The sequence below is a fragment of the Betta splendens genome, chromosome 16 (assembly GCF_900634795.4).
Source record: "Betta splendens chromosome 16, fBetSpl5.4, whole genome shotgun sequence".
In the NCBI taxonomy this organism is placed as follows: domain Eukaryota; kingdom Metazoa; phylum Chordata; class Actinopteri; order Anabantiformes; family Osphronemidae; genus Betta; species Betta splendens.
The window spans coordinates 2,327,707-2,355,632 of record NC_040896.2 but is presented as its reverse complement, the minus strand read 5'-3'; the positions used below and the strand labels follow the sequence as shown (position 1 = coordinate 2,355,632).

At 40.9% G+C, this 27,926-nt stretch overlaps 1 protein-coding gene across 4 annotated transcripts; it reads left to right on the top strand.

Annotated features, from left to right (window-relative positions):
- Positions 1-3,926: 3,926 nt before the first annotated feature.
- taf2 (TAF2 RNA polymerase II, TATA box binding protein (TBP)-associated factor) lies at positions 3,927-27,785 on the top strand. 4 transcript variants are annotated; one of them, XR_008692782.1, is made up of 27 exons: positions 3,927-4,420; positions 4,611-4,665; positions 5,269-5,429; positions 5,589-5,707; positions 5,794-5,935; positions 6,098-6,329; positions 7,675-7,859; positions 7,994-8,107; positions 8,927-9,026; positions 9,630-9,715; positions 9,861-9,996; positions 10,113-10,267; positions 11,237-11,351; positions 12,898-13,007; positions 13,890-13,955; positions 14,148-14,274; positions 14,475-14,600; positions 15,146-15,286; positions 20,647-20,757; positions 20,843-21,036; positions 21,217-21,356; positions 21,592-21,661; positions 22,356-22,465; positions 23,392-23,621; positions 25,299-25,503; positions 26,932-27,034; positions 27,114-27,255. XR_008692782.1 is itself a non-coding variant. In XM_029129793.3 (27 exons), exons 1-27 carry the CDS (start codon positions 4,371-4,373, stop codon positions 27,401-27,403), a joined length of 3,630 nt encoding a protein of 1,209 aa, XP_028985626.1. In that variant the 5' UTR covers positions 3,930-4,370; the 3' UTR covers positions 27,404-27,785. The 4 variants fall into 4 exon arrangements, 3 of the variants coding, with proteins under 3 accessions (XP_028985626.1, XP_028985625.1, XP_028985627.1); XM_029129793.3 differs by having other exon boundaries at positions 3,930-4,420; positions 5,797-5,935; positions 25,299-25,463; positions 27,114-27,785; XM_029129792.3 differs by having other exon boundaries at positions 3,930-4,420; positions 25,299-25,463; positions 27,114-27,785.
- Positions 27,786-27,926: the final 141 nt, after the last annotated feature.

The window sequence follows — 27,926 nt, the reverse complement described above, 5'->3', positions numbered from 1 at the left end:
ACAGGTTTATTAGATAAGGCAGGGTCAGGCAGTCCAGGTCATACACGGAAGTGTTCAGTGAGCGGTAAACAAGGGAGCAGGCAATCTCTGATTAAATGTCCAGGCAGGGCTCGGTACACAAGCAGGCTCGGTAAAGGTACAAACGGGGATAAGGCAAACTCACGGTCAGGTAGTTAGTCCAGGTTCTTTTACAGGCAGGATACACGGAGCAAGGCAAAACAGGAACAGGCACGAGGAGCACGGACACGGAACACGAAAACACGGGAAACTCGGAACGCTCAGGAAACACGCGACACTGATGAAACACGACAATCTGGCAAGTGACTACGGGAACAGGAGGTGACTAAATACACAGGTGAGTGATTAACTGATTACAGACAGGTGTGGGGGAATGAACTAGGGAGTGAGCACTGAACTGGCAACGGGAAGTCTACAAAATAAAACAGGAAGTAGTGTGACAACAGGACATGGCGTGAAACATGACAAACAGGACATGGCGTGAAACATGACAGTTCCGTCCCTTCCAAGTGGGATGCTCTGCAGTTTTAATTGCATTAGTCATACACACTTGTCCAGGAATCTGGGGGCTCCTTCCGGGGGGGCCAGTAGACTTCCCATTGATGGCTCTGTCTGCTGGACCCCCCGGAGAATTGGGTATCTCCCAAAGTTCCTCATACTTAGCTACATACACATACATTTAGGGCCGGGGGTGGGCTCTTTCACTGGGGCCTGGGGCTGAGGCCAGTTGTGGCCTCGGCCACTGGCCCTGATGGAGAGATCACCACCCAGTTTTAAGTGCAAAAAGACATTTAGGGCGAGGGGGGGCACTGTCCGGGGGACACACCGTCAGCCAGCGGTTGTGCTCCTGGAGGTGTCACCCAACTTCAGTGCACTTTAGTTCCACACACTCACGTCCAAGCTGGGTTGCAGGGTTCTGGGGTACCTTTTTCTAGTGCCCTCTGCCTCCCCCGGGTTGGGGGGGTTGGTCGGGGCTAGGGAGGAGCTGCGGTCCCTGCCTGGGGCCACATGGACGGCAGGCCGGAGACCTACCCTCCCCACGAATGTGATCAAGCGAATGGTGTGGGTGGGAGAATGTATCTGAGAGTGCATTGGTTCACGTATGATTGACTAGTTTGTTGTGAGAGAGTCTATGGTGTGTGTGTGTGTTGATGTGATGATGTGTGTTGCACATGTGGATGGGTGTATGCGTCTGTGTTTGTGTGAGTTGGTATGCGTGTGGTGCGGTTGAAGTGTGGGGGGTCCGGTTTTTCGCCCGGGGTACGATGATCGTCTGCCTGGGTGGTCTCTTTTCTGCTGACCCCACCAATTGCTGGCCTTGTGCTGCAGGCCGCTGTAGCGCCAGGGGATGAGGTCGGGCCGATGGGGTAGGCCCCGCTCCGCCCGTGTGGGGGTGGTGGACTGGGGGCGGGCCCCACTCTGGGCGCGGGGGCATCTTCTGGCGGGCTCCCTACGGACCGTGGGTCCTCGGGCTCTACTCTTTCAGGCCGACCCTCCCGCCGGGGGGAGTGTTTGCCCCTGGTTCTCATGGGGCGGACAGCGTTGACCCCCGGTGGCCCACTCTGGCCTTGGGTGCTGTCTCTGTGGCTGCTGCAGCTCTGCCTGGGGGGCTCTGTGTGGGCGGCTTGGGTTGCAACACCTGCCCTCCTGGAACTGAAGGTGTGTGGGCTCCCTGGCTGCTGGGATTCCTTCCTCTGCTTGCTGGATGGGCGTAGTGGCGGAGCCCCTCACATCACCCTGGCTTCCACAAGTGGCATTGTTCATGCACCAACGTCTGCCTCACCCTTTGGGTGAATAATGTTAAGCTACAGCCTTACTAACCTTGTAGTGGGACACTTTCCAAATCCAACTGTAAGTATTATTGATACTTATCACTACCAATATGAATAATGTGTGAATATGGAATTTGTGGTGTTGTATGTCACTTTTATTAAGTAGTATGGGATATGTATAATAATGCACATATGTATGTATATTGTATGTATATGTTTGTATTAGTATGTGCACATACCTTAGCACTATTATTGGTATTAGTATTAATCTCCAAGGTAAACCACAGTACAAAAATTGTTTAGTTATGAATGTGTTAGCCTAAGGTACATCCATGCTTCTTATTTATTTTTTTTTATTTATTTTTTTGCTCCGATTGTTTACTTAACAGATTTGCTTGGTTTCAGCAGCTGGTTGCACCCCTTACCCCCCCTCCCCCCACCCTCCCGCATACACACCCTAAAGCAGAAACCTAACCTGTCCACCAACACAGCAACATCACACACATTTTGGATTAGCTAAATAAACCATTAAATAAACCATAAATCAGGAAGAGTATATATATGCTATATATACATATATACTCTTCTTGTTAAAGCAAAGCTGTCCATCACAATATGGCATTCAGCGTAATATATGCTGCTTGCTTAACTGCTGGACAGAACAAAAAAAAAAAAAAAAAAAAAAAAAAAAAAAAAAAAAAAGCTTCCAACTTAATATTATTTATATTATTTCCTTAAGACGATAGCTTGATCCACTTCCTGCCAATATCCAGCAACGTGGCACACCATCAAAGAAGTGAAGCAAGATTCAACAACATGATCAAAACCACTGACCCACCATACAGTAAAACTGCACATTGGCCTTTTATTGTGGCCATACTAAGACACTTGTGCAACAATCATGGGGTCTAATCCGCATCTTGATACAATGGATCATGTCAGCAAGAATAGGTGCTCACTGGCACAGATTTAGACCGATTGTTGAGCAGTATTTGAAAGAACCAGACCTTTTGTTTATATAGAACAAGTTTTAGACCTTTGAGCTTTGAGGAAAATGCAAGTGTTGTATTTATACATTTGTTTGGTGTACTACTATCACACTGAAACCTTACTACAGAACACTAAAGGCCTAGACAATGTAATATGCTAATATTTTATCATTATCAATTACTACTATTTTGATACTACAATCACTAAATTTAGAGTTGGTTTATTCATCAGTTCTAATTAAATCAGCTTAGAAGTTTCTATGTTTTTTTTAAAACTGAAGTTTGTCAAACGTTGAAGTTTTAGTTTCCACCACTTTTAGTAAGTGGTAAGTTAAGTAAGTACAAAGAAACTGAACTGAAGATTTGATCCAAAATACATTTGTTCCTTGACTCACAGCTATCTTGTAGAAGTAAACAAGTAATCAACAATTGTTTAGGTAAGTTCAACTGGTCGTTATATGATGTCGGTCAAAAAAAGAGGAAGAATGCTTGTTTTGTATAGAAAGCAGTGATCTGATCATTCAGATTTAATATATGTGTGTGTCCACCTGCATGACTGCATTTGGGTGGAAACAGCTGTGTGTGAGGAAAATGCAGCAACACACAGAAATACAAAAGTGGTTATATAAAATTAATAATTTCATTTGATTTAGTTAGAGCAATGTATCTTTTTACATAGTATCCTAATAGCACTTGGATGTTCGGCTGCATAAACAGTGATTAAGAAACCACTTTATGTTTACAGTTAAGTTATGCAACCATAAATTCTGAATAATGTTTAATGCAAAAATTTATTTTTGCAGTTGTGCAGTTGCAGAGCGTTGTGCTGGTGACTCGCAGGTTAGAATCTAGCGGCAGGAGTGAGTTCTGTGCCGGTGTCCTGAGCTGGATAAATAGAGGTGTTGTGTCAGGAAGGGATCCGACGTGAAAACCTGCCAATAGCTGTGCAACCCCTGACGGGAAAAGGCCGGACTGATTGTATTTGTAAGAGAAACATTACAATAAAGTTAGAATTACGGAAAAAAACATTAAATAAAGTTAAGGGAAAAAAAGAAAAAAATACGTATCAGCGCGCCATTGGTCCGTTGTGAGTTAGGGGCGTGGCTTGAGCAGGAGGAGTGTGGATTGAAGTAGCCTCCTGCGCAGACTATAGGGGATCCTATACGCCGTTTCATTTTTACGCGGGAGGTCAAAGGTTATTAACAAAATGGCTGAATACAGAGGAATCCTAGTTATACGAGAATGCGAACATAGATCTGTAATTATACGGTGATGTGTTGTCTTGGATTGACATTGATTGCCGAGTCAAATTCGTGGACACGTCCTTTTTGGTTGCGATAAACGACTGTAAGCCGTCCTAAGCGAGACAAGCTCAAGATAAAGAATCATTGCTAATGCCGGACCAGTATCGACTGTAGCAAATGTCTTCTAAGCTCGTGGTCTGTTAACGTTACAAAGAAGAAGATTGTTCTTTATCTTAGTTTGCCAGACGTTTGGAGTTGCTGCATGTGATGTTTGCGACGGAACCCAACACTGCTAAGAAGGAAACATCACGGAACGATAGGGCGCGTGGACACGAAAGCTAACGAAGATGAACAGAAAGAAAGATAAAGGGTTTGAGAGCCCACGGCCATTTAAATTATAAGTACTTTTTGTAGTGTTAATCAACTTGTTGTCATGCTTAAGGTCAAAATAAACTACGTAGTATGTTCATACTGGCGATAGTCGCCCTTTGTAAATATTATTGCATATTGAATGAATGCAGAATCTATATAAATTCCCAATGCAGATTTCCATTCATTATGTTTACCCTGGTGTCTGTTGCTTCTACGACCCAGCAGGTGGTGTGCATCAACAACATCAACTTTCAAAGGAAGTCCGTCATTGTGAGTAGGACTACTTAGTAAACTATTTCAGCAGGTCGCACAGTATGTAATGTCACATCTAATGTTGACTGGAGCCTGGCACCAACCTCCCATCAGTTTAGTTAGCCACTATTATTATTACTATTGTTATTATTATTGTTATTATTATCTTATTTCCTATTATGACTAGGAGCTTGAGTGGTTTAGAGTTTAATGTTGTTTAGTTTATTTCACATAGTAGTAAATAAATAATAGTAAATGTGCTAATATTAAATCAAAATTAATAATAATGTAAAGTGTGAGTTTTGTAGTTTAAGGTGGATAATCCATAATTAAAGATTATCATTTATTTTGCATTTGTATTTTAATTAATTTGTATATGCACTATAAAGTAATTTTAGTAAGGATAAATATTCAACATTTTTTGTGACTTAGTGGAATAATGGTAGAAGTAAGACTTAGACCTTTGGGAGGCTTTGATGTGATGATGGAGCCTGAGGCACTAGACTGGAACGCTGCAGTTCACTGTGTGGTTCTGATCCACACAATAAAAATGACCTCAGCTACTGATGACATTTGCCATTAATTTTTATCAGCATCTTGCTTTCTTTTTGTTTCCATTAGGGCTATGTTGAGCTGACTATTTTCCCCACAGTAGCCAACTTGAATAGAATCAAGCTTAACAGCAAACAGTGCCGCATCTACAGGGTCCGGGTCAATGAACTTGAAGCCCCATTCATTTACAATGACCCTACCTTGGAAGTCTGTCACCAAGAGTCTAAACAGTAAGTCCGTCAGTGTTGTGTATTTATATGTTAGCTACCTTATTACTAGTTTATTAGCTTTGAAGAATTATATTATTATAATACAGCACTTTTTTCTTGTTTATCTACATATCTTTATTGTGTATGTTCTGTAGTAAATGTTTTTGTGCATCTGTGTAGGAGGAATCTCAACTATTTCTCTAGTGCCTATACAGCAGCAGTGAGTGCTGTGGATCCAGATGCAGGACATGGGGAACTGGTCATCAAAGTTCCCTCTGAGCTCTGGAAACAAGGAGATGGTAAGTTAATTCAACACAGTAACTGTGCTAGAATCAGCAGAATGTGTGTTCCAATTCAAACCATACAACTGTGTCTATTGCTCCAGTAGATTTGAAGGTTTTAAAGGTCTACATTGAATTTTCCTTGGATCAGCCAAAAGGAGGTCTCCACTTTGTTGTTCCTGATGTGGAGGGCAGTATGGCAGAGAGAGGAGCCCACATGTTTTCCTTTGGTTACCAGAACTCCAGGTATCAGTAATGTGTTTTTAATTGGAATTTTGTGTGGGTTAAAACTTGGCTGACTGCCGAAGTCTTCTGCATTTATTGTATGCAACAGTAAAACTTATTTTGTGTATTTCATTTTTTGTTTATTTTGTCAGTTTATTAGGTTATTTTTTTCATCTTGCACAGATTTTGGTTCCCCTGTGTGGACTCGTACTCAGAACTATGTACATGGAAGCTAGAGTTTACTGTGGATGCTTCTATGGTGGCAGTATCCTGTGGCGATCTGGTGGAGACTATCTACACCCATGACATGAGGAAAAAGACTTTCCACTACATGCTTCCCATCCCTACAGCAGCACCTAACATTTCTCTTGCTGTTGGGCCCTTTGAAATTCTTGTGGATCCCTACATGCATGAGGTTAGTTCAAATGTTGATGATTTTGCTGCATACAGTTTGGAATATGTTTTGCTGGTTTGTTTGTCTGTATTGAGTCATAGTGTGAATTAAACAACTTAACGTAGAAGACACAGGAGCAAAAACTTCAAATCATGCAAACAGTCATGAAATCTTTTTAGCTTTAGGTGTTTAGCTTATGGAATTATCTGGCCATATGGACTGAGTTGAGATATGGAACACCTTAGACTTCCAGGTAGAACAGTGCTGGGATCTGCACTGTGCTTTTGAATGTAGAAACCTGCAGCTGAGCAGCATTAGTTGTTGGCTCCGCCAACCATGGGTTTCCTTTTCTGGTCGCACCAGTGTATGACCAGAAAGCCATGTAGTGGATGAAAACTGTGAGGTAGTGACAGGCTACTGTGGTCCGCTAGGTTTTGATCACTTAAGAAGTGACTCTATTGATGTTGTGGAGAAGATCTTTATGATCCTTATGATTTGATTGCTCACACGCTCTGGGATGTGATGACCACTGCTCACTCTACTAGAAGGACAGTAGTGTTGGTGGCTGTGGTTGGAAAAGACTCGTAGCACTGTGTGCTTTGCATTGATACAAGAGACTTCAGCTTTTTTCTGGCTGTGCATGTAGCACAAGACCTTGTTCTGTGTGGCACTGGTTTAGATGTTTTCTCATCCAGTCTTGTAATTGTTATCTCCCATATGATGGCATCTTACCAAGAAAGTGCCATTCCTTCACTGTACTGTTTCCTGTCGACACTGTACAAAGACAGATAAAAATCCTCCCATCAAGTACGACTCTGGAGACATTAGATGCTTGTCCACAGGTTTTTTTGGAACAGAATGTATCTTTTATTAATAATGTGTATTATACCCTTTTTTCTTATTAAACAACCACATCTGATATTGTTAAGCTTAAAGAATGAGCAATTACAACAGCATATTGTAGAGAAACACCGATAACCTCAAATGTCTACAAGCGTAGATAAGCAAGTAATGGCATTTACTTCACATACACACACATGTCCCTTAACTAATAAAAACACATATGACTGATACTGCTGTAAGGGGAAGGTGCTGAAGGATGAGACTGAAGTCCTATTGATACAACCACTTTCTCTAACTTTACAGCAAATGAAATGTCGGATAAGGCCACTAGGGGTGCTACATTCACAGCACTTTAGGATTGGATGCACATTGTAGCGAATTACTGTACAAATTAAACAATCAACTGATAAATGAATACTTGTTGCCTTAACGTAATTGCTGCCAATGTCCTTTTGCAGTCTGCTTTGCTTGGTTATAGCATTAACATGGTTGTAACATTCTGCTTTCCTCTGTTATGTCACAGGTGACCCATTTCTGTCTGCCACAGCTGCTGCCCCTGCTCAAACACTCCATGTCTTACCTGCATGAAATTTTTGAGTTTTATGAGGAGATCCTGACTTGCCGCTACCCTTATGCCTGCTTTAAGACCGTTTTTGTGGATGAGGCATATGTACAAGTGTCGTCCTATGCATCAATGAGCATCTTCAGGTAATTATGGTGTTCTGGATATATGGTAAATGTTAGCTATGTTACATGTTGTTTTTTAAGGGCACAATCACTTACAGTACACTGTTACCCAGTAACTTAGACACCTGAAAAGAACATTTCCCTCTATCTTTCAGTACCAACCTGCTCCACAGTGCTACAGTCATTGACCAGACCCCACAAACTCGCCAATGTTTGGCCCAGGCGTTGGCTCACCAGTTCTTTGGCTGTTTCATCTCTAGGATGTCATGGTAAGATTTGTAGTAAAGCCCATCCATAAAGGTGTTGTCTGGAGAGATCTTTGGATCTACCCTAACGTGTGAGATGCCCTTTTCTGCAACTGCAATTAAATTAATTAAATGTGTGATTCCCTAGCATGTTTTGAGATAAGGCACCATTCTTACTATGCTATTTAGGTATATTTTAGTGTTAGTGTTCATGTGTGCACTATAGCTAACATTCGCATTACACCTTTGTTTGACACAAGAGTTGTATACTTCAGCAAATATAATTTGCCACACAAATGGAAGCAGAAACATCTGAGGGATATAGGCAGAGTATTGCTAAGCTTTTCTGTCATAGGAGCCAGAAGCCATTCCAGAATTGACCTCAGTGACGAATCACAGTATGATGGATCCGTGACAGCCTTGCAAAAATGCACATTTATATGTGAAAGAGTAGAGAACAAGTTAAGATTATTGTGGCCATCCAGTAGTTAGACTGTTAGTACTGAGGATGAGGAACTTGTGGGTGTCCTCATTTTCTTCTCTCATGCTGTACTCTGTTTTCTTTCCAGCTACACATCACATGCAGGGCCTCGGTCTGTTTTTGTTGTTGAGCTGGGTCGTGTTTTATGTTTGTCCCTGGGCTTTTACATTTTTTTCTGTGAACTCTTGATTCTCTCTTTGATTTAAAAAGTTAATGTTTATCTAAGTTTTTTTTTTTAATTTAAGGTAATTTAATTTAAGATAGATGAGTCAAGTAAAGGTTATGTTTTTTTTTTCCCCCTCATTCCATGGATCCCATGGAGAAACTTCCATCCCAGTGACGTGATGTGTTTTTTGTTATAGGGCTGATGAGTGGGTGTTAAAGGGAATCTCGGGTTACATCTATGGCCTTTACCTCAAGAAAACCTTTGGCGTTAATGAGTATCGGCACTGGATCAAAGGGGTAAAAATTTTATTTTCAGGTCCTTTTCCAGGAACTGGGTTAGTTGAGCTTGGGAGCTGGTAGTCCTCTGGTGGTCCAATAAACTGATTCTAGTTGCAGTTTAGTGGCGCATACATAGGCCTACATCATTAATTCCATTCCTGAATGTACTAGTTGCTTAAATTATTAGTTTACTGAGTAATTACCATGTGCTGTCATGCTTCTTTAAATACAATTGACTGCTTTACTGTAATTGAAAAATCTGTAAGACTTACATTTGCACTTGTTTTTATTTGTGTTTAAATAAATCATTAGGGTTTATTTGGTACTTGGTTGCTCCAAGTAATTTGTGAAATAAGAAGTAATTAGCTATTAATAATACTAACCAGCAGCTCCTTGGATGAGCAAAAATTTTTTTTAATATAAATTCTTAACATGAACCAGTTCAGACTTCTCAAGCAGGAGAATTTGTTCGTTATTGTGACTGTGCTTTTGAATTATGTTATTACCAGGCAGGAAATTATAGCAAGCATCCTTTCCTATCAAAATCAATTCTGACCTTGACTTAAAAAAAACTAATAACTGGTTTGAATCCCTATAAGGTGTTGTTTTTATGTTTGCCAGGAGCTGGATAAGATTGTTGACTATGAACTTAAGATTGGAGGGGTTTTGCTTCACCCAACCTTCAGTGGTGGCAAAGAGAAGGACAAGTAAAACATTTTGTTTCAGTTTAACCCATATACATTAACAACACACATTTAGTTGTGTCACTTGAAGTTTAGTTTGTACAAGTTATTGTCTGGATTATAATCATATCATACACTAACCAATTATATACTCTCTCTTTTTTTATAGCCCTACTCCCCACCTTCACTTTTCTATTAAGCATCCCCATACATTGTCTTGGGAGTACTACAAGATGTTTCAGTGTAAGGCCCACCTGGTGATGAGGTTGATAGAAAACAGGATCAGCATGGAGTTCATGTTGCAGGTAAAAGACAGCCAGCATTACCTTTCCTATTTTTGTGGTAACCTGGTTGAAAGCAGTTGAAGTCAACAACTTCTTTCTTTCAGTTCATCTTTTGTTCTCTTTTGCTGCTTCTTTAGGTTTTCAACAAGCTCCTGAGTCTGGCAAGTACAGCCTCATCTCAGAAGTACCAGAGTCACATGTGGAGCCAGATGCTTTTGTCTACTCATGCTTTCCTCAAATCTATCTCCAATGTGTCTGGCAAAGACATTGGCCCACTCATTAAGCAATGGGTGTATCTTTTGTGAAGTACAGTTGTTTGCCATTGGTGGTTTTTACCTGTGACACTTTTACACAATTATTATCCCAACCCAAATTTTCTTCAGTGGAAGATTAAGAACATATCCGAAATAATTGCAAATTTTATGGCCCTGGTGTGTGAATGTGTGAGTTATGTGTGCACAAAAGGTGACAAAGCGCTTTGAGTATGAATAGGGTAAAATGACTTTATACAAGTGCAGACCATTTCTTTAGTATGAAATTTAACCTCATCAATAGTGAATGTAAGCTTATATGTTTATACATATTGTGATGATTCTGAATTTAGGACTACCATTAGCCAACTGTGCTAAGCTGGCTAACTAGTGCAGCTAAGCCTAATAGCTACAGCCAAGAGTCAGTCAATGTTCATGCTCCATACATGCTTCATACAATGTTCATGCTCCATACACATCATACTGCCCCAATCATCCCTGGAGAAAAGGCAGCTTAAAGAAAGCAGCAGGCAGCTTGTTGGCTTTGGTGGCTGTCTACGCAGAGCATAGCAGGACCATTTGTTTTCCATGCACCTACATCGACGCCTCAGAACACTCAGAAAGAAAGAAGAATTCGCTCCGTCGGCTTTGTTTATCTGACGCGGTCAGCAACTCAATCACATACAGGTGTTTCGTGCAACAACTCAACAACTTTGGTCTGATTTGAACGGTGTAAACTTCTTGACTGTGTTCAGTGGCATGAAGCTCATAATCACTGTTGTGTAAAATGCAGGGTTCAAAGCTCAGGAAAAAGTAGCGGCTTATAGTCTGGAAAATATGCTATAACTAAAACCTAACCACTGAATCTAACATACAGATAACTAGAATGCACAAACACTTTACTACACTAACCATAATCCCTAGGGTGCCCTTGGTTGCTAAAATATGTTTTATTTATTCACATAGTTTATTTATTTTGTGTGTTTGCAGTCTTAACTTGTGGTGTTCAGAGACCAAAGTGGTGTAGTAAAATTCTTTGGCAGTTTTGCCTTCAACAGGAAGAGGAATGTACTGGAGTTGGAGATCCGTCAGGACTACACATCATCTGGAACTCAGAAATATGTGGTTAGTGTTACATTTTTATGGGAACTTTGCGATCAATCCTTACTTTAGCAGAATGACAATATGACACATTCCATCTTAAAATAGAAAATGGTGAGTGCCTTCTGCCTACTGTTATTAATTTGCCAGCATTTTTCAATTACAATTACTCTAAGTTGCCTAAATGTAACACAGAATTCACAAAGTTATGGTATTTTGTCTCAATAGTCTGTTCCAGTTTTCTAATAAAGCAAATGGGTCTAAATACCCAGGGTTCCTTTTAAATCAAGTTTTACCTATACATTCATTATCTCTAGCTACTTTTTGCCCATTGTTGGTGAACCTGTATTTACAGATGGAACAGTCTAAAATTGCTATCAGCAGTGTCTTAGTAGGCGGCCTGCATGGCATGTGCTCCCCAACTCTGACGTACTTGGTGCGCAGATAATATATTATTGTGACTGGTTCCGATTACTTGGATTGAACATGCTTCAATCCACGCTTCTTGAGTGCAGCACAGAAAGAGGGTAAACAAATGAGGCTTGTTCAGATAAAGCACAAATGTCTTGGTGTGACTGACAATGAGCAGGTAAAGGCAGCGACTTTTTATTAATGCACTTTACAGAGGCATTTAAGCTTGTGTGTTGGACGGTAAAACCATCAGGTGTTCTGTGGCCAAAGGGTGCAAACACTCGTCTCTGGATCTGGGAAGTGGAGTTCAAATCTTGCCCTGGGCATGTGTTTTTAGAGTAACTTGTAATATCACCACATCAAATCCAACCTGAAAATGCCAAGTAGCCAAAAATAAGCAAGGGTAATTGTATGCTTTGTAAATATAACTTGGACATTTATCAGTTCGATTTGATTATTTCCATTCAGTTTTATTCATATAGTGCCAACTCGTCATCTCAAGGCACACTAAAGGTTTAATCGAAATGCAAGAGAGCTTCAATGATGTCCTAACATCTCCTAAAACTACTAGGATAAGATAAAGTTTATTGATCCCACAAGGGGGAAATTCAATTGACATCTATGCTGGCTGCGCCGTCCGACAGTGCATGCAAGCTGCAATACAATACAATGCAGAATGCAGTAACACACAGATAACTAATACTGATAAATCGTTTTAGGGGTTCAACTTTTCTACCATCGACTCAATAACAGTTTAGTGCCTCAATTGTTTTTATTTATACACACTGATACACTGATCAGGGCCAAGCAAGTTTGCAAAGCACTGGCTTGATTCAGTCAGAGCAAGAGGTGTCCTAAACAGCTAAGCTGTGTAATACTGCCAACTACACATTGCTGTGATTATAGAGCCTACCTTATTATGACTTAAGTCTATTGCAACCCTAAATTGTCCCATGTTGTTTTTTTTATTGTGTTTATAGTTTAATGACTTCCAAAAAACAAATGTTTATAAATTAACTATTTACTTTATTAAACAAACAAAGATATAGCTTATAATTGTATTGTGTTCTGTTGGCTGTACTTTCCTATAAGTATGAATACCTTATGCTGGTGTACAGGCCATACATTGTGTATTTTATATATTTCTGTCTTCATGCAGGGTCCAATCAAGGTCACGGTGCAGGAACTGGATGGATCCTTTAACCACATGCTGCAAATAGAGGAGAACAGCCTGAAACATGACATTCCCTGCCACTCTAAAAGCAGGCGGTATGTATAGAAGAAGGCTGTTGGCTCTGGGCTTTCATTTGCGTAGGTTTATGTTTTGTGGATTACCAAGTGAATGGTAGATTATGACTCATGGACTGACACGGTTAACACTGATGGCGTATCACTCATAGCGTCATCTGCTCAAAATCAAAATGTATCATTCAGTCATTCATTCATTAATTGACAAATGGTGAATGGCTCTAAATAACTGGTAACCTGAGTGAAAAGGTGCATTCCAATCAATTTGAAAATACATACCTGTCCCATCAAAAGAAATAGTGTTGTCTCAGTCATTTAGAAAATATACGCACGTCCTCCATTCAGCACCAATGCAAGTGGATTAAAGGCTGCTCTGCCAAATATTCACAATTTGGTGCTTACTGCCACAAAACCCAGCAACTGTAAGCATCATCTCGAATCAAGTAGTGATGGGGTTAGATGCGCTCAGAGTCCTCCGCTATAAAGACATCTGTCTCAGTAGGCTTTTTCACGGCTTTCTTTAGATACATATTTAGTCACTCCTTAGCCTAACATCTCATCAACATCAGACCAAAAGAAAAGCAAGGACGTGGCTTATGTCGTGTTGATTTCTGTTGTGGTGCAATAGGATCTTACAGATACAAGTTTTCTATACCTCTCCTGTGATATCAGGACATAAGTAAAGTAGTTTTCCTCTATGCTTTTCTGTCGGTAATTGATTGGCTAACGTTTATCTCTGTCATGTCTCTTGGCTGTTTTCTCGGATTTGTTCCTTTTTTATGTTTATACTGATTTATTTATTTATGAGAAATGACAACAACAAATAATAATACATAATAAATAATGAATCTTCTCTCCTCTATGCTTCCCTTAGCTCAGGCTGACAAATCTCTATTTTTCCAGAAACAAGAAAAAGAAAATCCCTTTGATGAATGGAGAAGAGGTTGACATGGATTTGTCAGCCATGGAGTAAGTTTTTACTTAAAATGCCCATAATGTTTTTCACTAAACAATAACAAACAAATATGTTGTATTTGCCCTACCTTGTTGGGTGTCGCATTCAACCACACCTTGTTATAATTAGATGTGTCAAAGTTTTCATAGGTGTCTACTGATAAATGTTAAAAACATATCCACAGTGTCTCTGTCATGTTTCATCAGTGCTGACTCACCCCTCCTCTGGATCCGGATTGACCCAGACATGTCCATTCTTAGGAAGGTGGAATTTGAGCAGGCTGACTTCATGTGGCAGTATCAGCTTCGTTATGAGAGGGATGTAGTCGCACAGGTCAGTTAGAACAATTGTAAATTAAATGATTAGCTACAGAAAATACTGTCACGTTAATGTCTAGTATGAATGAGCTGTCTTTCTGCTGATTTTTTTTTTTCTTTCAGCCTTTAGTTATTTGTTAAATGTTGCTCTTTAAGCGCGTGCCTACTATCCATGTAATGTTTCTCATTTGAACTTATGCCTGATCCCACTGCTAGGAAGAGGCTATTTCAGCACTGGAAAAGTTCCCAACTCCTGCATCCAGACTTGCTCTAACTGACATCCTGGAGCAAGAACAATGTTTCTACAAAGTCCGCATGCAGGCCTGCTTCTGCTTAGCGCGGGTGAGTTTGGGTTTGTAGTTAGGTTGATTGTTGCCAAAGATGGTGTGATACTATTATTGTCTAAATACTGTCTAGAAATAAAAGAAAAACTAAACAAAACCATTGCTGGGAAATCTGATTTGATTTCCATCTGACAGACATTTTGAAAAGTAGATGACCATGTGCTTAGGTAGTAACTCTCTGGATTTGACCCTACTGGATTTCTGCTATTTACTCACTTCCACCTAAGCCAGTAATTTAATAAACTTTTCTTGAAGCTCTTTTATAATACTGCTATACACGCAAAGACACAAGCATGTCAGGAGACACACAAATTGTTTAGGGTGTTACTGTTTGGTAGCAAGAGGAAAATGTCACACAAGTTGCTGCATTGAACACATTTTAAATTGTGCCTTTGTAGCATTTCTCAAAAAACTACAAAAAGTTAAAGCAGGTTAATAGTTTTTGTTTTAGTTGGCTTTGATGTTGGTTTGTTTTATTGCTTTATTGGTAACAGATGGCCAGCTGATGTGGAACAACTTATTCTGCCATGTGCTTCCCTACAGATAGCCAATGCCATGGTGAGCACATGGCAGGGACCACCCGCCATGAAATCACTGTTCACCAGAATGTTCTGCTGTAAGAGCTGTCCCAACATTGTCAAGACCAACAACTTTATGAACTTCCAGAGCTACTTCCTGCAAAAGGTACATGCTAGGTTTTAGTTCATGACAAATATGAGTTAAGGACTAGAAAAAAAATTGTATTCTTCTGTATTGTCTTGCCATGGCAGGTGTAGTGGTTAATATAATGCAGAAAAGCTTTTTTTCCTACATACTACCCTGTGAATGTTGACTTTTCCTCTGTGTTCCTAACATTTTGACCAATAATATATTTAGCCAGCTGTGGTAAAGTTCATTCTTATTACTATTAGAATTATTATTTTTTTGTCCTTGTTCAACAAGCAGCATATACAGGTGTTGGTCATATTAGATTACTAATTAGAATATCATCCAAAGGTGGATTTATTTGACTAATTCCATATATATGGATATATATAACTAACAGCAAACAGAAACCCCCAAATTTTTCCTTTTGCCTGAATTAGTGCAGGAATGCGGTGTGGCATGGAGTCCATCAGTCTGTGGCACTGCTCAGGTGTTTATGAGAGCCTGATAGTGGCCTTCAGCTCTTCTGCTTTGGTGGATCTGGCATATCACATCTTCCTCTTCATAATACCCCATAGTTCAGGCAGTTCAGGCGAGTTTCAATTAAGAACAGGGATACTGTTGGCGACTCTCCCTGGTTCTAATATTTGCAGAGTCACTGAGTGGCTGATTGAGGGAAGCTTGTCTGACGCGCTCCATACAAATATTGACGGACTTGGGTTCAATATATGTAAAATCCGTTTATTCCTTTACTTGTTAATAATGACATCCAAGTATGTCATCCAATAATCCACAGAGTAGTCCTAATGTAGTGACATAATACAGCGGTCAACGAAAATAGGCCTTCCCCATCTCCCACTTACTACAAACTGGCAAAACACTAAACTTGCAGGTAATGCACCTTAAGTCATTACCATCATCAGTACCATTTCACTTTGCAACCATGCGTCATGACAACCCCCACCCCCCCACCACACCCCTTAACCTGTCCTCTACAGATACCATGGTCCTTAAAATGTGTGCAGGTGCCAAGTCCTGTTAGAAAATTAAATCTGCATCTCCAAAAAGTTGGTCAGCAGCAGGAAGCATGACGTGCTCTAAAGCTTGCTCGTATACGGCTGCATTGACCTTGGACCTTAGAAAACACAGTGGACCAACACCAGCAGGACGGTCAGCATCACAGTCCAGAAGAAGAACAACAGAACAGTCTGAGCTTTCAGAAAAGCTTAAAATGGTTTTGGAGAATGACCTGTTTATTGTTTATTGTTCTGACATCAGAACATGACCATTACGAGTTGTCACGTCAAGAAGATGGCGCTGGTGTTTTTGGCTGCTCGTCTCCTGTCGGTATTACTGTTGTTGTTTTTTTATTTTTTATTTTCTGGCTCTTGGAACTCTACAGACGGAGTCTCTGCTGGTTTATAATGGTCAGTTACTTTTGGATCTTCGACAAAATGTTAAGGATGTCTGTATATTTGATCCTAATGGACAACAAACTCTGCCGCCGCTCCTGTTGGGAATTCAGGCTCACCTGTTACAGGCCTTGGCTCTTCTCTTTCGGCGAAGACGTCGCCGCAGTAAACGCGGTGGTCAGTAGTTGAAGCTGAAGACTTGCCTGGCTTGCTCCCCTTGTTTCTCCCGAGCAGGACACGGATTGCACAGTCCCTTTGTTGTACCCTGACGTTTCCTGGACCCCAATCGCCTGACACCTGTTGCGGGCAGTGATGAGATTCTCCGGCCTCCTCGCCCTTCTCTCCTCTGCCCCGCCAGCGCAGAGTAAACCCCCGTAACCTGAGGGCGCTTCCTCGGATCTCCTGTTCTAAACCACAAGCCCCAGTCAGAATCAGACTTGTGAACGCCATATCGCTGACCAACAAAACTTTTATCCTGAAGGATTTCTTCTGCTCCCATGGATTGGACTTCCTCTGTGTGACAGAGACTTTGGTCGGTACTGATGAATGCAGCGTTCTTGTCGAACGTCTACCAGCTGGATGTTCCTACTTTAACACCCCGCGGACATCGAGCCGTGGAGGAGGAACAGCAACTGTTTTTAAAAATGATTTTAAATGTAAAACAGCCCGTTTTACCTGTATCTTCCAACTTCAAGGCGACTCTATTTGAGGTGGGTCAGTCTGATCTGGTACTGTTCGCTGTGATCTACCGACCTCCCAGATACAACAAAGAATTTTTTTAATGATTTTTCTAAATTCTTGGCTGAAATGATGCCAAACTATGACAATCTCCCCATTGTTGGTGATTTTAATATACATGTGTGTTGCATTGACAAACAGCTTTGTCCTCCTTCTCGCACAACTGTTGATGTTACAACAGAGGAACGTATCTCCTGGTTTCACTCTTCCCGTTGTACCCTACTGGATACTGTGGCCCCACTAAAAACTGTGTTGCCTAAAATTAAATCTGAGCCATGGCTCAGCAGCAGGACTCGCGAAGCTCGGCAAAAGTGTCGAAAAGCTGAGCGCAGGTGGAAGAAGGATGGTCTGCAGGTCTCTCCCAAGGGTTGTTGGGGTCAGTATCAAAATACTGTTAAAGATGCTAAAAAAGAATATCTTTCTAACATTATTGCATCAAATAGCCAAAATCCACGTGTGTTATTTAAGACAATCTGGTAGGCATTCATGGTGCCGCTTTTCCCTTTACCTACTTCCTCTGGATTCCATCCTAAGGAAGCATGGCATTTCTTTTCATTGTTATGCTGATGACAGTCAAATCTACATGCCACTAAAAAAAGTGATGACTTCTGCGTAAAATCACTTCTGTCTTGAATTGATGACATTAAGGAGTGGATGGCCCTAGGTTTTTAAAGGTTTAACCATACAAGAACTGAGGTGATTTTGATCAGTCCAAATGGCCTCCCTGGTTCACCTTGGCCCTTTGGCACAGTTTGAGAAGTAGACTGTGTCAAACTTAGGTTTTAAGATGGACTGTGATTTTAAATTGGATCGTCAAATTAGTGCAGTTGTAAAGTGTGGCTTTTTCCACCTTAGGCAGCTGGCTAAAGTAAAGTCTTTCGTAACACGGCAGCACTTTGAAACAGTAATCCATGCCTTTATTACATCTCGGTTGGATTACTGTAATGCACTGTATTTTGATGTAAATAAATCCTCCTTTGCACGTCTCCAACTGGTCCAAAATGCAGCTGCTCGTCTCATGGTTGGGGCGGGAAAAAAGGACCACATAACTCCCATCCTGGCATCTCTCCACTGGTTGCCTGTGCATTTTAGAGTTCATTTGAAAATGCTTTTATTTGTCTTTAAATCTTTACACGTTCTTGCCCCCACTTATCTTGCTGAGCTACTTATCCCCTATGCTCCTTCTTGGTCTCTCAGGTCAGCTGACCACCTCCTCCTGACAGTACCGAAGTCAAGGCGGAAGCCTAGAGGGGACAGAGCTTTTCCCATTGCAGCACCCAATTAATGGAATGCCCTACCACTGCGCATTAGGCAGGCACCTCCATTGTCCATTTTTTAAAAATTACTTGAAGACTTATTTTTACTCTCTGGCATTTAATTCAGCATGAAAACTTTGTATGTTTTCTTTTGTTTTTATTGTCATCTTATTTATTATTCATTGTTTTAAGTATTGTCTTAATTGCTTGTTTTTCTTTTGACTAGCTGTGTACAGCACTTTGGTCAGCCAAGGCTGTTTTCTAAAGGGCTTTATAAATAAAGTTGAGCTGAGTATTTCAAACCCACCAATACACAGAAATTTGTAGGATCAGACTCTGAAACATAAAAGGAGCAACATAGTTTATGCAGTCCAGTGTCGTGAAGTGCTCTGCTGTACATCGGTGAAACCAAACAGCCACTACATGGCCCAGCACAGACGAAACAACACATCAGGTGCAGTTTCAGCGGTGTATCTCCATCTGTATGAAAAGTGCTACTCATTTGAAGATAACAAATTTCACATTCTGGACAGAGAAGTAATGCATGCTCTCCCTTAACAGAGGAGGAAGCCAGGCCTCAGACACAGTCTGTCTCTTATTTATTATGCTGCCCTTTCATCTATTCCAATGAAGATCCAGACCAATTTACAAGTTTAAAAGAAAGGACAAACCCAACGACTCTGTAGCGATGGAGGAGGAGCTTGAGAGTTCACGCCTACTCACTACCCTCAGCCCTTTGTTCTCATAACGAGCCCATTGCTACACAAATGGGAAGAATAAATGTGTGGCCATCAGCCAACTTCCTTCAGACTGAAGAAGGCACCTGCATTGGTGGTGGTGAAATGTTTCTACTGTAAAGAAATCCAGTTAATCTGACTCCACCTTCAGAATGAAGAACATAACTTTGGAGCTCCACCTTCAGACTGAAGAACATAACTTTGGAGCAGTCCAGTCCTTTTTGTCTTTAGCCCAGGCAAGGCGCTTCTGATGCTGTCTGTTGTTCAAAGACACAATGAATGCAACAGCTGAAACCCATGTCTTCGATATGTCTGTGCGGTTCTTGAAGTACTGACTCCAGCTTCAGTCCACACTTTGTAAATCTCCCCCACATCTTTCAATGGGTTTTGTTTCACAATCCTTTCCAGGGTGCAGTTATCACTATTGGTTGTCCACTTTTTTCTACTACATCTTTTCCTTCTCTTCGCCTCTCTTAATGTGCATGGACACAGAGCAGCCTCTTCTGCTATGACCCTTTGTACCCTCCTTGTTCAAGGTGTCAATGGTCGTCTTTTGGGCAGCCGTCAAGTCAGCAGTCTTCCCAATGATTGTGTAGCCTACAAAACTAGACTGAGAAACCATTTAAAGGCCTTAGCAGGTGTTTTGAGTTAAATAGCTGATTAAAGTGTGGCACCACGTGTCTTCAATATTGAACATTTTCACAATATCCTATGTTTCTGAGATACTGAATTTGGGGGTTTTATTAGTTGTTCATTAAAATCTTTACAATAGAGATAGTACAATCTGCTGCTGAAACCAAATAAGTCAATAAGGCAAAACAACTAACTATAATTATGCACAAAAAATACATAACAACAAACACATTAACTAAATAACGGCAGTACTGTTCTTAACTGTTAATTAATAATTAATATTAATACATAAATACATTCATGTACATATACCTATGCATATATATTACACATAATCACATAATACTTAATAATAGCTGTGACATACAACATGATAACTACCTTAATCAACCATCATTAATAGTGATAATAATAAAGGCCAGCTAAGATTATGAAGCCTGTTTGGTGTTGTGTATCCCACTATGGGATTGCTGGTAATGCAGAAGATCAGTGATAATTTATCTGCATGATCGTGTGGGTATGCGCGCACTAAAAATAAATTTGTTGTTGTTTTAAGCTGTCACAACAGCAATGGCTGTCACAATAATAACACCAGAGCTTATTTTTTCTGTTTTCTATATCAGACGATGCCAGTTGCCATGGCATTACTCAGAGATGTTCAGAACCTCTGTCCAAAAGATGTCCTGAATTTTATACTTGACCTTATGAAGTATAACGACAACAGAAAAAACAAAGTAAGAACACACATCTTACTCTCTCTTTCCTAAAGTAACAGCAAATAATAATTCACAAATTAATTAAAATTAAGTAATTTCTCAGTTCTCAGATAACTACTACCGTGCAGATTTGATTGAAGCACTGACCAACTCACTGACACCGGCCATCAGCATCAACAATGAAGTACGCACAGTGGACAATCTGAACGCTGATGTTCGACTCATATTAGAGGAAATTACCAGATTCCTCAACATGGAGAAACTGCTGCCCAGCTTCAGAAACACCATCACTGTCAGGTACATACAGGTTTTCTTTTTAAAAATGTTTTATTATGGCTTAGTAATTTTATTGATATTTTTTTCACTCTGATTAGACAGCTAAGTGTGCGAGCAGACAGTTCCCACTGCTGTTTAAGACTAAATGTTCACAGCCATAATATTAGTTACCTTTCTGTATTTTGATGGCCTTGTTTGCAGTTGTCTTAAGGCAATCCGTCAGCTCCAGAAGAACGGTCATATCCCCAGTGACCCATCCCTGTTCAAGTCCTATGCTGAGTATGGTCACTTTGTAGATGTTCGCATTGCTGCACTGGAGGCTGTCATTGACTATACAAGAGGTACCATGTTCCCCACACCCTTCTGGCTGCTGTGTTTACATAAATTTAAGCAAGCAGGAAAGGCTTTCTCAAGACAGATGTCACTCGAGTTCTCTTATCCCCACATCTGTGGGGATAAGAGAACTCGAGTTAGATTTCGCCTAAGGAGAAAGATTAATAAAATGTACATGCTACTGTTCAACATTAAGGCTCCTCCATTACATGAATCATGTGTCCAAACTTTTTTTCCCCTCAGTTGAAAGAGATGCAACAGAACTTCAGTGGCTTCTCATCCTGGTTCAGACTGACCCAATTCATTATGTCAGGTCAGCTGACTTAGATAAACCCATGTACCTTTTCTGTCTGTGTCTGTTTTTCTTAAATATGTTTTACTGTGCATGAACAAGGGAGCTTCAGTCACACTAATTATTCTTAGAATTATTCTTGTCTTCCTCTTCTGTATTGTACCATGCTCTCTTCTGGCATGTTCTCAAACAGTACAGCTTTCACTTTATTATTAGCCAAAGTTTTTAGGTGTTTGTAAATCTTTGTAATTCATTACATTTTCTAAAAGGTGGTACATTATTACATTATCAATTTCAAAACGGTAATTAACAAACACCCTTGTCAGACAGAAAACAGTTACTTTCAATTCTGCTTAGTCTTTGTTGAGTGGTATTAAGAATGGAGATGATCTGTTGGCGTCCTGATGCCATCATCGCTGTCTGGCAGCAAGGCGGGCAATTGGGACTCATCTGGATGATATTTTGGCCTTTTGGAGTTGGTGGGAACCCGTGTCTCTCTCTGTCCGTACTGACTCTGATAAGGCTTTCAGAAATAAATGTAGGTCATAATGAGAGTTCATTGTTCTGAGCACAAGATCAGTACTTACTCCTTAAAGATTGGCTAAATGTCATATATACCTTCAGCTTTTTCACAGCAGCAATGAGTGCAAGCAGTTGCAGAGAAGATTTCTGCACACATTCAGTCTCATTTCTTTCCTTGTCTCTGACTGATCAGACATCAGATCCTGAGCATGCTGTGTAAGAATCCACCATTCACCAAGACATCTGAGTCTCCTCTGTGTAATGAGGGTTTGGTCGACCAGCTCTGGAAGCTTATGAATTCAGGTTAGACACGCACACCAGCTTTTAATTTCAGTTTTTTGCACTGTTGCAAGTTTGTAGGACACTTGTAAAATGTCCAAATCACTTCAGCTCTTTTCTATCTTAATGAGATACAGAATGTGTGAAAAAATAGTTTTGGTGTTTATTAATTTTAACCCCAGGGTCTCCTAATTAGGAGACCATGGAGGTTAGTAAGTTTTGACAAAAACAAAACAAAAAACAAATATAAAGTAATATAAACATGCTTAGCATCACATTAAACAGCAGTGAGGGCTACGAAAAGACACCTGCCCTCTTGTGGCCATATGTGACAGATTTAGACACAATGTCCACAAATGGTAAATTAAAAACTGCCCTATAGTTGGCTAGTTCTCCAGGGTCCAGATTAGTTTTTTTCCAATAAAGGTTTGACCACAGCCACCCTAATAAAGTGTGGTTTATGTAGCCTTTTAGTAAAGATTGGTTCATTTGATCTAATATGAACATTCTGATTAAAGGTAGAATGTCTTTGAGTAATCTCGTTGGGATTGGGTCTTAAAGACAAGTGGACAATTTGGAAGCTTTAATTATTGAAGTGAATTCCATAACATCCATGGGGTAGAAATGTCTAAGTAAGCCAGGTGTCGTCAAGTTGCTCCATCTATACAATGATTTCTTTCATTTTGAGGATGATGCTAATGAATATTTTCTCTTATGGTGATAATTTTATTAGTAAAATAGTTTTTTAAAGTGTGTTGAGCTTACTATCTCAGCAGCTATGACTCTTAGTCAGCCTGGTACAGTGCTGAAGGGAAACCTAGGATTTTCGTTTTCCTTGATTCAGGAAGGATAATATGTTTTTTCTAGGAATGGAACCATATCTCTACTGTACCTCTGGAGGGTAAAACCAAGATCTTCATTTTGTTTCTCTATGTCTATGTTTATTGAAGGTACCTCCCATGACTGGCGGCTACGCTGTGATGTCATGAATCTGTACTACACATTGTTTGGCTTGACTCGGCCCTCCTGCCTCCCGCTACCAGAACTTGGCCTTGTGTTAAACCTAAAGGAAAAGAAAGCCGTGCTCAACCCAACCATCAAGCCTGAGATAGGTGTAGCCGCTATGATAGACACGCCCGCCAGTATCGGCATCCATGGTGTTGGCATGAGCTACTCAGCTGTAAGTTATGTCGCAACGCTTATTTAATGTTAATAGATGATGTATGTTAGGAAGTACTGGTACGTATGGAGTTGTTGGGTTTTATTTTGACATGGACTGTAAATGGTTTAGTTTAAGTGAAGGATAGACTGTATAATAGTTTCAGTTTGCTACAGGCCTCTTTCCTTTTTTACTTTAATTTTCCAGTGATAAACACAGAGGAACTACTACATAAAAATGGTTTGTACAGTAGGGCAAAAATATATTTAGTCAAACACTCATCATCTTAAGTGGGAGAACATACGCAATTAGAGAGGTCTGTAATTTTCATTAGAGGTATACCTCAACTACTAAAGACAGACATAATGAGAAAAATAACCCAGAAATACACAGTGATCAGATCCTGTGTTTAGCAACAGGAAAAGAAAACAACAAAACAATAAAACAATTACTGATCCCCTAAGAGTTCTACTCTACTCAGACTTAAAAGAATGCCTCTGCCTTACTGCCTAATCCTGGTAAAAAGATCCGGCGTTGCGTGTGTCCGTGCGTGCTTGCGGTCAGGTCCAGGTGCATGTTGCGGTGATCGCATCGTGATCACCTGGGACAGCAGCGGATGAGGCAGTTAAGCTGGCGGTTTTCTGCCGGGTGGCTGGAAGTAGACGGGTGATCAGGCCCGTTCTCTGTGACGATGTCCACGTTAGTTCAGCTGCTGGCTGCGGTGGAGGCTCCAGTTGTGCCGGTGCAGAGGGAAGCTCCAGGTGGACAGAGGTGATGGAGAGAAGAAGAGCAAGGCTCTACAGAGGACAAGAGGTGGAGAGAACAAGGGACAAGTTTTTGGTCACGGCAGCTTTTTATAACAGTGTTTTCGGTCACACACGTCCTATTGTTTGGTCCAATTCCTCCTCCGTTTGTCGCTTGTATCAGCGGGGAGTTCGGACGTCTTAGCGAGGAGCCAGGTATGGTTCCCCAGCCTGGCGCCTGGTTTTGGCACTCATACTTAAAATCTCTTTGTTCCCACTCACAACTATCAGGATGAAGACATTACATGCAGGCTTCAGTACCTCCTTTGTTTGAGCATGTGGGACCGTAATAATAATTCTGTTAATAACAGTTTATACACGAGGTCCCCCAACAGTATTGACCAAATACTTATTTTCCACCATAATTTGGAAGTAAATTCTTTAAAAAATTCAGAAAGATTTTCTGGATTTCTTTTCTCATTTTTTTTATAGTTAAGGTATACCTATGATGAAAATGACAGGTCTCTCTCGTCTTTTTAAGGGGAGAACTTGCACAATTGGTGGCTGACTAAATACTTTTTTGCCCCACTGTATGTCCATTACTGTTGAACATTCACTGGGAAAGACACAGTTTCAGAAGGTTTGGTCTGTCTGACAATTATCACACATCATCATGTGTTGACGGACAAAAAAGCTCTCTGGAATAACATGATCAGAGAGGGTACATCTTGACTACTAAAACTAGTTAAAAATCACACACTAGGCAGTCAACACATGATGTGTTGACTGCCTAGTTGCATTCTGCTTTTGTCCTGCACTACAACAAAGTTTCATTTTAAATTTTAAAAAGATACACATCCACTGAGCAGGATTGCTCAGAGGATGTGTATGTTTTTAAAATGTTGAGTATTGGTAAGATGTTCATTTTAAAACATTGTATTCTTGTGTCTGACAGGTGGAAGAAGAGCCGGATCCAATTTCTTTGGGCGTGTGTGGGGTGGGTCAGCCCCCTCAGGGCCTAAAGAGGAAGCCTGAGACCCTGCTGGGCTCCCCTCCAGAGCCAGGGCAAGTACTGCATCCGAAGGAGGACGATGGAAGAGGAGGGCGCTACAAGATCAGAGTAAACCACTTTGTTTTTGCACTAGTTGCGCAGTGTGTGTGTAAGTGCAAACCTTGCTGCAGTTAACTTTGATTGCTTTCTCTTTGTGGTGTCCATTTTTGTTATTTTTTTAAAATTATTTTCTATCTAGTGTGTAGTTAAGGTGTACCCTCTCGGATCATGTTGTTCGAGAGGTTTTTTTGTCCGTTTTTAGGCTCAGATTTTTACTTTCACTCATCCGCAAGGCACCATCAACATGCCGACAACTATGTTTATACCCAGAAATTTGGAAGACGATTTAGTTCATCTGCTGACACAATATACACCTCTGATTCAAAGGCAGCCTGCCAACATCAAGAATATTAAGAGTCCAGATGAGGGCCACATTCCCCTGCAGAGCTGCTTTGAAGACACTGACTAGTTATATTAATTTCTGTGTGGACACCCATGTATCAGAGAGAACTTTTTGCTGCTTTCCGGACGACCTGAGTGAAAATAATAAGGTATTCAGGTCAGGGGACAGAGAGGCAGCTAGAAGTGAGCAGAGCAAACCTTACCCCACAAAGGCTGCAGGACCTGATGAAATCAGGCCCAAGGGTGTTGAAAGTCTGTGCTCCCCAGCTATGTGGTGTCCTCCAACACATCTTTAACCTGAGCCTGCAGCTGGAGTTCCTCTTGGGTGAAAAAAGTCATGACTTGTACCAGTAAATAAGACGCCATGTCCCAGAGTCTTTAACGAACACAGACCAGTGGCTCTGACTTTTCACATCATGAAGGCTTTTGAGAGGCTGATCCTGGACTCCCTGCATTCTCTGGTCAAACCCTCAGGCGACCCCCTCCCGTGTGCATATCAACCCCATCTAGGAGTGGATGATGCCATCATACATCTGCTCCATCACACCTACAACTAGACTTTCAGAAATCTGGGAGTCCTGTCATCCCTCCCACTAATAAAGAGGAAGAGCTGGAGGTTGTGAGCGAGTACAAATATCTGGGACTGTACTGTGGAAAAAGAACTCCTCAGCTCTGTATGTAAGATGGCTCAGAGCAGGATGTACTTTCCTAGAAGGGGCAGGTCCTTTTTACATCTACAACACCTGCTGGTCAAACTCCTCGCTATCTAGACCAGTGTTGGGCAAACCTGGTCCTCTAGGGCCAGTGTCCCTGCTGGTTTTCCAACTCTCCCTCCTGATCACCTTCATCAGGTGTGTTAGTTAGCTTTTTTAGCAGCTAATTGACTGAACACAATTGATTGAGGTAATCAGCTGTAACTGGGGCAGGGAGAGTTGGAAAACCATCAGGACCAGGACAGCGGTTTTCCCAGCGCGTGTGTGTGTGTGTGTGTGTGTGTGTGTGTGTGTGTGTGTGTGTGTGTGTGTGTGTGTGTGTGTGTGTGTGTGTGTGTGTGTGTGTGTGTGTGTGTGTGTGTGTGTGTGTGTGTGTGTGTGTGTGTGTGCCGATATCAACATGTAATTCTGATCTGTTGTAGTTCAACACAAATGAAGATGAAGATATTGATATGGAGACTGTTCATGACAGTCAGGCCTTTATTCATCATCACCTCAATCTGTTAGAGAGACCCTCTACACCAGGTAGGTGTGTGCAACACTGTACAAGACACTCTTGTGTATAAGATACACTAATGCGTTTTTTTTTTTTTTTTTTTTAAAGGTAAAGAGCCTCCCGCTATTGAACAATCCATGCTTTCTCTGCCTGCCACACCAGTGCCCCCTGTCCCGAAAGAGATGACATCGTTATCATCCAAGCATGGCAGCGAGCACAGCCACCATCATCATCACCACCATCATGAGCACAAGAAGAAGAAGAAAAAGCACAAGCACAAACACAAACACAAACACAAGCATGAAAGTAGAGACAAGGAGAAAGAGAGAGACTTGCATGTCCACAGTAACAGTCCAGCCAGTGGCCGGTCCCTTCATTCACCATCTCTCTCAGACTAAAGGTCTACCTGCAGATCAGGGTCATTAGATTCATTCATTCATAGGATTAGGGACAGAATGTGAATTGTTGTGGAAATATTGTAAGCCCAGAGGTATTTTCATGTCTTCACACAGGACTGCTTGAGACACACAGATACTTCATACCACTCGTTAGAAGTCAGTCTCAGACAACCTTATACATTTTTTTTCGATTGTGTCTTACCCCAACAGCTTAATGGCAACATTGAGAAAGGGGCATTATATAATTCTGCGTAGAACAGATGGAAATGTGCTAGACAATTGAAAGTAGTAATAGTGTGTTTTAAAAAAAACTTTTTGTGGTTGTCATAACTGAAGATGTTTTGTTGTTGTCTGTTTTAAACAATTAAAACTTGTAGAATTCTGTATTGCCCATTATTTATAATCCAGGCTGATTTTTTCTGATATACAATTATATAATTTCATCTGCTTTTGCGTAAATAAGACCACAAAAACATGTCAAATAATTTAAGGTAAGGTACAGAATGTAATGTGAGAATGTGTT

What these genes read in the sequence shown, in the direction of transcription:
- taf2 (XM_029129792.3), top strand. Translation starts at nt 4,371, where the DNA reads ATGAACAGAAAGAAAGATAAAGGGTTTGAGAGCCCACGGCCATTTAAA. An exon ending in CTGGAACTCAGAAATATGTG is followed by an intron (nt 11,352 to 12,897) that starts GTTAGTGTTACA and finishes GTCTTCATGCAG; the next exon opens with GGTCCAATCAAGGTCACGGT. An exon ending in TGCCACTCTAAAAGCAGGCG is followed by an intron (nt 13,008 to 13,889) that starts GTATGTATAGAA and finishes CTATTTTTCCAG; the next exon opens with AAACAAGAAAAAGAAAATCC.